Genomic DNA, 11,153 nt, shown 5'->3' with positions numbered 1-11,153 from the left:
AGCTCAGAATCTGTTCAGCTCTATCGACATATTTGACCACGTTAAATCTGTGGGAGGCAAAGACACTGAAAAGTTAACTACACTAAGAAAGGAAAACAGGATCTGATCCCAGAGGCCGGATTCCTAATCTACGTTCTAGACCCGCACTGTCCAACTAGCCACACAGAGTTATTCAAATTTAATTTTTAGTTAGTTAAAATCAAATAAAGGTACAAAATCAGTTTCTCGGTCACTCCAGCCCCAATTCAAGAGCCTCATGTGGCTTGTGGCTACCCTACTGCATAGCAAAAAGGAACATCATCCTCACAGAAAGTTCTGTCGAAAGTGCTGAACTAGACATATTGTTCTTAACCTTTTTAGGGATCATAGACCCTAAAACTAGCCCCGGAAATGATGCACCCCACAAGTACAAACACTAAAAAACTGGAAGACAATTTCAGGAGCTTTGGGGACTCCCCATAACCCACCTATGGAGCAGAGGTTGAGTCCCTTCTACAAGACTCACAGCTGCAAAGGCAGTCTGTATTTAAATAAGAACTTACGGGCCGGCCCGTGGCTCACTCGGGAGAGGGTGGTGCCGATCACACCAAGGCCACGGGTTCGGATCCCTATATAGGGATGGCCGGTTTGCTCACTGGCTGAGCGTGGTGCTGACAACACCAAGTCAAGGGTTAAGATCCCCTTACCGGTCATCTTTTTTAAAAAAAAATAAAATAAATAAATAAATAAATAAGAACTTGCTTTCTTATCACATCCACTTAGACGTGGTCTTCTAGAAGTGAAAGATAACAAAAACTTTATTTTTTTGGCATTTGACCCAAGTACAAAATCTTTCATAATAAGCATAAGTAGGGAAATAAACATTTAAAAGCCATGGCCCCAAATGTTACCAAGTTATATATTAGGTTTCACAAATTTGCTAAGAAAAACATGACTAGAATAAAACATTACAGTCACATTTACTCTTACAGTGTGGACAGAAGCAACTTTTAGTGCCTCAGTTAGGATGGAGTGGGAAAGCGGACCAATCAGCCGGAATCTGTTCATTTCCATTGTCAAATCACTAAAAGAGAGAAAAAGTCTTAAAGTGGAAATTTCCATCAGATACAATGTCTGTGCTACTGCCAAAAATGGAGCAAGTATTCACTGAAAACGTTCATTAGGTTCACAGCAAACTCAACCATACCTGATTATAATGCCTGTGGCTGGAGAGATCCAAGAATACGGTTGACATGGATCTCTAGTTCCATCACCAACAACTTTTTTAATTGGTTTGGTATTTTCTCCATCACCTTTCCTTTTTCTTTTCTTGCCAATTTTCTCATCAGGCAGTTCAGTATGGTTTTTTTCTTGAGATGATGTCAGAAGCTCAGGGATGCAGACAGTTGATTTGATAGGTTCTGTACACTGGCACACTGCTTTTATTTCCTCTAATATGTCCTAAGGGTATTTTTAAACATCTACTTTTAAATTTTGAGATTTCAATATATTATTACAAATTTAGTTGTTTTAGTTTATGTTATTTTTTTTTATCCCTTTAAAAACCCACATTTTTATCCCTTTACTAATTAAACTAAGTTTATCATTATCAAAAAGTTTTTTGGGGTTTTCTAACTGAGTAGTGCTTGGCACTCTGAACAAAAAAAGAGCCAAATGTCAAATATCATGAAAACAACATGACCACTCTGACCAAATTAAGAAAAAAAAAAAAAATACAAAAAACAAGTTCAAAGAGAAAATTGGAGAAAATTTACACTCTATGGTATAAAAGCAGTGAGTGTGCAAAAGAAGGGAAGCTAAGCTAAATGTAGTATTAAAAGTCATCAGAATTACTCAAAATAGCTCTCATTATCAAATAGGCTCTAAAATAAACCAATGAATCAGTTTCAGGTATGGTGGAAGCATTATTCCAAACGCAGTATTTCAAACTATTAGCATAATAAGGTTGGTTTTCATCTCTACTTCTGCTTATGATTTACTAAAAACTGAGAGCTCCAGATCTGCTTCATTTTACAAGATGAAAAAGTTCTGGGGATCTAATGTACAGCATAGATGGTGATGAATGTGTTAATTTGATTGTGGTAATCATTACACAGTGTATAGGTACATCAAATCATCATATTGTATACCTTAAATATATTCACTCTGTCAATTAAATACATTAAAATACAAATTTTTTAAATAAAAAAGTCAAAAATTTTAAAACAAATTTGTTTCATTCAATATTCACACAACTTCCTCCCCATATTCAAATACTACACTATAAGCCAACTTTTATACTATTTACATTTCTATAGTATTGACTTCCAAAGGTAATTAAGAATATAGTGACAGAATGATGGGGAAATAGTCTGATGAATTATACCTGTTTAACAGCTGGATGAAGCCAGATCCACAACTGCCTGCTCTCAGAGGTGTCACCTGGGATCATCTCAGACTTCCAAATAAATGTAACAGGCCCAAGCATTTCTCTGGGATATTTATTTGCCCGGTAAAGCATGACACTCCCTTGGCGCTTTCCAGACAAGCAGTGAACTGCTGCAAACGTCAATCCTGACATAAATAAAAGCAAAACTCCATGATTTCAAGCATTGAGACTGTATCATTATTTTCTGATAGCCATATTGTTATTTATTGCATGTCTCCATGAGGGGTGAAGTTTTGGTTTTGAGCATCGCTTAAATCAAAGCATGGCACACAGTAAGTTCTCAGTGAACATTTATTAAATGAATGATTTAATAAGAGTTTCAAGTTTCTTCCTGCCTAAGTTCACTCCACTGGGATAATGATTCTCTCACTTTACACTTTATAATGTTAGAAATGATTTTTAAGTGATTCAAAATGATTTTTCTTAATTAAGCCACCCCAACTTTTCTTAAATTAATATATTCATTGGGAACAAGAAGTGTCTCACACATTTTTACATATGTTTAAATTCCAAAACACTTACAGAAGACACCTTTTCATGAAATGAATACATACACAAAGACTAAAATAGGACTCAGCTTCAAAAAAGTTTACCTGTGTCTATGCTACACATTTGAGAAAGTGCCTTTAGTATTTCTTCCTCTCTGCCCTTCAACTCCAAACAACAGTAGTAGGATAAATCCTGCACAAAGGGGGAAACACAATTAAATACTTAGGAATTTTCATTGGGCAAAACTGCTAAGGAGCCTAAAGTCACATCAGAAAACTTCTAGAGGTCCATTCCTATTAGGAAATATTCTTAAACTCATTTGAATCAAAATCAAAATGAATCTCCATTTGAAATGTAAGTTCCAGTGTCCTACTATTTGAAAGAAAATCTGTGTTTTATCTCATATGCATCGGCAAGTTCTGAGGAGGGAATATAATAACTGCTGCTTCTAAGTAAAGAACTATTTCCCCAAAATGTACCTAAGATAAGAAACAAGTATAGAATAAGCAAGATGGTAATAAATTCTTCAAAATTATGCTAAGATTGCTCACTTTGGTTAGCTAATTCAGGACCTCAAGATTATTTAACACTGAGCCCAGATGCACAATGTTGCAATTAATTTATCCCATATCCGCCCATGCTCAGTCTTGACCATGATATGCAACTTTGACTATGCAAGGTACAAGGAAATATGACAGTAATGAGAATAAGACCTTACCAACTTAAATAAGATAAAGAGAGATCAGACTGAGCTAGTGAAATCGATATGTTAAAAGTTCTTAATAATAGTTATGATGGTAGCTATAATAATAGTTATAATAATATATAACAAATGATAATACTTATAATAGTATTCACTGAAGGGTTACTGAGTGACAGGAACTGGGTTAACTCCTTACAGGGACTGTCATTTAGTCCTCCCAAAAACCTGATGTACCACGTATTGTTATCTTATTTGACAAACGAGGACACTGAGACACAGAGATTGTTACTTAAACAAAGTCATATAGTCAGAGGGTACAGAAGCCAGCATTCATATCAGGCTCACTGACCCTGAACAAACCCCTCTGTCACAGCACCATTAAGCAATTTCAGTACACTCAGCAACTAGAAATAACAGGAAATTATAGCTATGATTCTGACAAACTCGCATTAATCAGCGCAATCACTCACACACAAAGATTTCCTTCTTATCAACAGTGACTTGCTCTGCTGTTAATGACCAGATGAACATCACCCTAATTTGTACAAGCGGTGACAGCACAGAGAATAATGGTTAAGAGTGCGTATCTCTAGAGTCAGGCCACCTGGGCTCAACTTCATCACTTGTTGGTTGTATGATCATAGGTAAATTACTTAACCTCCCTGTACCTCAGTATCCATACTTGAAAAATGAAAATAACAGTAACAACTTACCTCTACTGTTATTGTAGGGATTAAATGAGTAATCACACATAAAGCATTTAAAACAGGTCTGGGCATATATCAAACACTCAAAAATATCTGTCATTACCTACTGTTTTTATTACTTGGGCTAGTCATGTTAGAAAAATATCTGATGACTTCAGCAAAAATCCTGCCCAAAATAAGAAGTAACTCATTCTTAAATAATACTGTCTTAAAATTCGAGAGATATCAGAGTACAGTGGAAAAAGCATAGGCCAGGAGAATCAGCTGCCCAGGTGCTGTCCAGGCCACCAACAAGCTATGTGACCCTGGACAAGTCACTTCATGTCTCTAAAACCCAGCTTCCTTGATGGAAATGAAGGATTTGACTACAGTCTATGTTCTGCTGCTTAGTTCTCAAATCAAAGACTCTTAAAAGATTCTTGTACTAATTTCATACCCATTAGAACAGCTATTACCATAAAATAACAATAATAATAATATGTGTTGAGGATATGAAGAAATTGGAACTCTTGTGCATTGCTGGTAGAAATGTAAAACTCTGCAGCTGCTGTGGAAAACAGTATGGTGATACCTCAAAAAATTACATTTAAAAAATGTAAAATAAAAAATAGAATTACCATATGATACAGCAATTCCACTTCTGGGTATACACCCAAAAGAACTGAAAGCAGAGACTTGAATGATATTTGCACAGCTATGTTCATAGCAGCATTATTCACAGTAGCCAAAAGGTGGAAGCAAACCAAATGTCCACTGACAGATAATGGATAAACCACATGTGCCATATACATACAATGGAATATTATTCAGCCTTAAAAAGGAAATCCTGTCACATGCTACAACATAGATGGACTTTGAGGACATTATACTAAATGAAATAAGCCAGTCACAGAAGGACAATTATTGTACGATTCCACTCATATGAGGTACCTAAAGGAGTCAAATTAAAAGACATAAAATAGAATGGTGGTTGCCAGGGGCTGGGGAGACGGGGAGAATGAGGAGTTACTGTCTAATGGGTACAGGATCTCACTTTGGGAAGATGAAAAAGTTCTGGAGACAGATGATGGTGATAGGTGCACAGCAAGAATGCACTTAATGCCAAAGAACTGTACACTTAAAAATGGTTAAATAGTCAATTCTATGTTATGTATATTTTACCACAATTTAAAAAAAAGTTCTTATTTTGATTATTCTGCTATATGGCTCTCAAGAGGTATCAGAGGACACCAATACCAATGGCTTTCAAAACTCGGCGAAGGCCATCCTGCCATTGAAAGATAAGCCCTTCTGCAAAGAGCACATTTAAAAATATGTATTGGAAGAGACAGAAAGCAATTGAATTAGCTACTGGGGAGAGAGGCAATCCCATAAATACCATTAAGAGGCTCTAAAACAAACTGTCCTCTCAGAGAGTTTAAAATTTAAAACATCCTTCCCAGCATCCCATTGAATGATAAACACCTAGAACAGCATTTTGAACACTGCTCGGGGTACAAATATGTTCTTAAACATCTGTTGTTGATAAATGACAACTAGATTAATCTACACTGAATAAATTCTGAACATGACCAACAAGATCCTGCATGACTGGTTCCTGGTTATTTCTCCAGCCTAAGCTCACCCTACTGTGAGCCTTGCTCTCATTCCCTTCATCTTTGTCACAAAGAATTTATTTCAATTCCTCATTCTCATCTGGCTTCCTTCTGCCTCCCTCACTCTCCCATCTTCTGCCTTGAGCCTGGCTGAAACATCACTTCCAGGGGAAGCCTTTCTGTCCTGTTAGAAACACTCATAGTACTACACACTTTTCCCCTACAATCATATATTTGGCTAATAATTAGATTAATGTCCACCTCCCCCACTAACTTTAAGCTGCTTCATCTCCGGCATCTAGCAAAGTGCCTCATGCTCAGGAATCATTTTTAAAATGAATATCCTCAGACTGCCAGTTAGCTCTGTTGGTTAGAGCATGGTGCCGATAATACAAAGGTCCAGGGTTTGATCCTGTACTGGCCAGCTGCCGAAAATCAAAAATCATACATAACAAAACAAAACAAAATTCTCCTGTCAGATAAAATGAATAAACTTATAAACAGGACTTTGGCATACCATAAACTATTCTAAAAGTCTCTTATCAGAAAGGATCTAAACAAAAAGAAAAAGAAAAACCCATTACGAGAGCCTACCTGAAGGAGGCAATGTTGTGTCATGGCTCGATAGCAGGCTCTGTGGCTCTTGGCTGTTGGCCTCTCTCCGAGGCAGTAGCCCCACTTCTTGACCATGTGAAACCGTTTGGCATGCCAGATATGCGTTTCTAACCATATGTTCTTCTTTTGTCTACGGTTAAATTCTAGCATCCGGTTTATGTGACATCTTCGAGCTTTGTGGCATTTATTTTTTGAATGTTCTTTTTTCTGATGTACAGCTTTCTCTGCCTATAGTTTCAAAAGAGGTATATTCTATTTTGCAAGCATCTCACCACAAAGTTAAAAGTTAAGATTTCAAACAACTAACTTTACATTAAGTGAAGTACCTTACAGACCCCATTACTTTGCTTAATTTTTTAACTTTGTGGGTTTTCCAATGTAAGTAGAGAGGGGATACAAGAGAAAGAATGAAGATTTTAGAGATAGGCAAACCTAGGAAGGAAGCACAGTTCTATCACTCACTAACTGGGCAAGCTTCATGGACTACAAAGATTAGAATATTTATGAAATGTTCAATACAGTAACACAAGCTTAATATGGCTATTACTATTAGGGAATGAGAATAAATCAAATGCTAGCCTCTTGTTGCTGTTTTAACCTGTAAGACTGTAACTAAAACCAAAAACTTGAGACAAAAAATATAAAAGTAGGGAAAACACATACATTTCATTTCGGTTAGGCTACTACAGACAGACAAATGCTAAATGCTATCACTGGCAAACAGACCTTACATTAAATCTAGAAAGTACAAAATTCCTGATTAGTTTTCACTCCTAATCACTTCCATAGCCAACCTAAACTTTTGTGAAAAAAATTCTTCTCCATTAGTTGGGAGCTCCTTAAGGATAAGGACTTTACCTTGTTGAAGTCTGACCTCACCACCAGCACAGTAGCAGCACACAGAAGGCCGCTCAATAAACTGTGAATCAATTAGTAAAGACCTGGGCAACTATACAATCTTAGAATGTTCAACTCCAGAACATTCTAAGCCAAATGTGAAGCCAAAATACAATTACACTTGCATAAAAATTAAAATCAAGTTCAGTTTTCAATTTTGAAAATGTCAAAAGGCAAATGCTAGGCATTGATGCTGAATTTTTTTTTTTTTTTTTTTTTTTTTTGCCTTCTAGCCCCAAGCTGGCCACACTTGCAAAACACAGAACCAAAACCATTTATCTGATAAGAGGGTCAGAATTTTATTTTAAATGTGGGAGAAGAACATCAACTATTCAAAAACAAGAAGGGGTTCCAAATGCTATGTTGAAAAGAAGCTGTAATATCCAACCGCCTGCTAGTTGGCTTAGGGAGGTGGCAGGAGGAGGTGAGGACTGGATAATGATTAAACCAAAAATACGCTTTAAAAAAAAGCATGTCATAATGACCATGTTGTTTTATGGTTTTCACTTTAGTAACTTCTGTTAGGTTAATACTTCTCAATTTCCTCTAGGGACTACTAACCTAAACCTCTACACTAAGTGAAACTCCTACCTCTTTCTGAGCGATCTCCTGCAATCGTCTAGGAAGGCGTTTGACATTGTGGCTCATGGCCCTTCGTCTCATGTGCCGTGGCAGAGTCTGGAAAACCAGTGAATTAGAAGACTTCTGGGTCACGGCTTTTAACATAGCACTGATTTCAGCAGCTCGCGCTTGAGCAAAAGTGGAAGCTGTCAAAGGAAATGACAACATCTTTAAGAACAAGTCTTGAATCAGTGCCTTTTCTGGTGAATTTCAGAAGGAAGACAGACTTGAAGTAGATGAGCTTGCAATTCACCCACTCTAACCCCCTGTCAGATGAACACCAACAGTGTGTCTGTATTATACCATTGTGAGATTATTCTTCTTCAACTTCTACATTCTTCAAGTTTTCTGCAAGGATTCAGTTTTACTTTTATAATCGGAAAAAAAAAGTTTTAAAAGAGTTGTTAAAAACAGGGCCTGTGTGCAGTATAGTACATGCAATATAATCACAACCATTTTTAAGTGCAATAATCACATTAGCAAACAAAGAACAAACGAATTTTTAACAGTGGTTTTGACTACAAGGGTTTTTTTTCTTAATATTTTCTGCTTTTTCTAAATATGTGATCATTATTATTAGTTTTCTTTATTGAAAAACAGATTCCTTTTTTGAAGAGTACACAGGGTGCTAGGGAAATTTAAATGAATTCCTCCAAGAAGGCATAAAGAGACTAGAAAGCACCTCTATGGTGTGTACAAGGAATATAAAGTTTATGTGATAATGAAAATGGGGGTGATGGGGGGTAAAGGAGATGAGGCCAGAAAGGGCCTGAAGACAGGTCCTTTAAATGAAAGTCTTGGTTGCCATTAAAGTGCATTAAATTTGGTTCCATCTTTGGAGAATGCCACGGTGAAAAGTGTAGATGGCACATTTGGGGAGAGTGGGGGTTAAGACAAAGAGGAAGAGTTCATGAAGACTTATAAGGAAATGGGTAAGAGAAAGGGAGAGTAGCAAGGAAGGGAAAGCCATCAGGCCCCAGGGAGCTATGTCCAAAGTTCAAGTTGGAGGTGAGAAGGACCTGGAGTGGAAGCAGGGGAGGACAGAATTGGGGGAGGAAGAGCCAAGACACTGCAGAGGGCCATGTGTTAGCACATCTGGCTGCACTAGAAACAAAGAGCTCCTGATACAATCAAAGTGCACTTCTTCACAAATACCTACCAGTTATATACTTGGGAATCTCCTGAGAAGTGCCCTCAGGACCTGCTTTCCATCCTCCCTTCTTTTTAAACATGACTTTGGAGGAAGACGGCTCATTGACATCAGGCTCAAGCAATGAATGGGGGGTCATTTTTGTTTGCCGCTGTCGTGAAGTTCCATAATGAGGCTCTAGTATATTTTCAAAAAGAAAATGTAAAGAAATATGTCACTCTTATCAGAGATAAAACTTACAGCGGAGCACTAACATTGCTGGGTGGCAACACTGATCATGTTTTCTTTAATTTTATTTTATAATTAACACGTAATAATTGTATATATGCATGGGGTACAGAGTAATAGTTCAATACATGTATATACTATGATGATCAAATCAGGTCAATTAACATATCTATCATCACATTTATCATTTCTTTGTGATGAGAACACTTGAACTCCTCTCTTCTAGTCATCTGAAAATACACAATAAATAGTTGTTTTTTTTTTTTTTTTTTTGTCTTTTTTTGTGTCTGGCAACAGATCGCAACCCTCAGTGTCGCGCCCGTACCGGACCGGGACCGGCAACGGGATCGCAACCCTCGGTGTTGCGCCCACACCTCGCTCAGCCAGTGAGCGGGAACCGGTCTGTATGTGGGATCCGAACCCTCAGCGGGAGCACCACTGCACTCCCAAGCGGCGCACTGTAGCAGTGCGCCACCGGGCCGGCCCCAATAAATGGTTTTTAATTAGACACCTACTATCAAATATAAGAACTTATTCCTCCTATCGAGATGTAATTCTGTATCTGTTAACTAACCTCTCTCTATCCCCTCCCCCCTTCCCAGCCTCTAGTAACCACAATTCTACTCTCTGCTTCTATGAGTTCACTTTTTTTTAGCTCCCATATATAAGTGATGATCATGTTTTTAATCCTACAACCTCCCTATAAAAGACGGCTATTACTATACCTAAGAGGAGGGATCTCAGGTAGGGAAGTGAATTAACTTACCCAAGGTCACAAAGCTAGTAGGCACCATGATAGGTAATCATGTCACTGCGATATATAAAGAACACTGGATATAACAGACACAAGGAAAATTTTCTCCATTGCATATTTACAGTGCAACATGAATTTTAAGTCTAAGCTGCCTGCTATGGTCTGAATGTTTGTGTCCCCCCAAAATTCATGTTGAAATTTTAACTCCCAAGGTGATGGTATTAGGAGGTGGGGACTTTGAGATATGATTAGGATTAGTACCCTTATAAAAGAGGCCCCACCACACTCCTTCCACCATGTAAGCACACAGCAAGAAGGTGCCCTCTATGAAAAAGAAAGCAGCAGTCACAAGACACCAAATCTGCTGGCATCTTGATCTTGGACTTCTCAACCTCCAGAACTGTGAGAAGTACGTTTCCGTTATTTAGAAGCTACCCAATTTAAGATATTTTGTTACAGCAGCCTGAATAACACTCCCTTAAATACAATGACCCACATGATTCTGTACATTCAGTCTTTTATCCTAATTCTCTGGCACATTCAAATTGACAGCCACTATGCTAAATTAATAAAGAAGGAATGCCTGGGCATTCAAACCATTCTGACTTTATAATAACATCAAATACCTGTCTGTGAATGGAGGGAGAGACCAGTGGAGAATTTTACAGTGTTCTCGTTTATTTTCATTGTGGTGTTAATTATTAAGCCATTATAAAGGGCTAGCCAGTTAACTCTCTTGGTTAGAAAATGGTTCTGATAGGCCGGCCCGGTGGCGCACTGCTATAGTGCGCCACTTGGGAAGCACGGTGGCGCTCCCGCCGAGGGTTCGGATCCCACATACAGACCGGCCGCTCACTGGCTGAGCGAGGGGCAGGAGCAACACCGAGGGTTGCCATCCCGTGGCCGGTCCCGGTCCGGTACGGGCGTGACACTGAGGGTTGCGATCCGTTGCCGGTCATGAAAAAA

The 11,153-nt window shown here is 38.1% G+C and overlaps 1 protein-coding gene across 1 annotated transcript in view; it reads right to left on the bottom strand.

Moving 5' to 3' along the window:
* Positions 1–11,153, bottom strand: part of LOC103593027 (ribonucleases P/MRP protein subunit POP1) — a 41,699-nt gene that overhangs the window by 23,958 nt on the left and 6,588 nt on the right. Inside the window, exons 3-9 of the mRNA XM_008575937.1 lie at positions 9,215–9,382; positions 8,026–8,201; positions 6,517–6,765; positions 3,022–3,109; positions 2,366–2,553; positions 1,187–1,440; positions 970–1,063 (exon numbers count right to left, since the gene is read on the bottom strand). Of these exons, the coding sequence (XP_008574159.1) occupies positions 970–1,063; positions 1,187–1,440; positions 2,366–2,553; positions 3,022–3,109; positions 6,517–6,765; positions 8,026–8,201; positions 9,215–9,382 (1,217 nt within the window). The remainder of the gene's footprint in view (positions 1–969; positions 1,064–1,186; positions 1,441–2,365; positions 2,554–3,021; positions 3,110–6,516; positions 6,766–8,025; positions 8,202–9,214; positions 9,383–11,153) is intronic.

The sequence above is a fragment of the Galeopterus variegatus genome, unplaced genomic scaffold (genome assembly GCF_000696425.1).
Source record: "Galeopterus variegatus unplaced genomic scaffold, G_variegatus-3.0.2 Scaffold1260, whole genome shotgun sequence".
NCBI lineage: Eukaryota > Metazoa > Chordata > Mammalia > Dermoptera > Cynocephalidae > Galeopterus > Galeopterus variegatus.
Note: the sequence above shows the minus strand (reverse complement) of the source record. Positions and strands in the feature narration are given on the sequence as shown.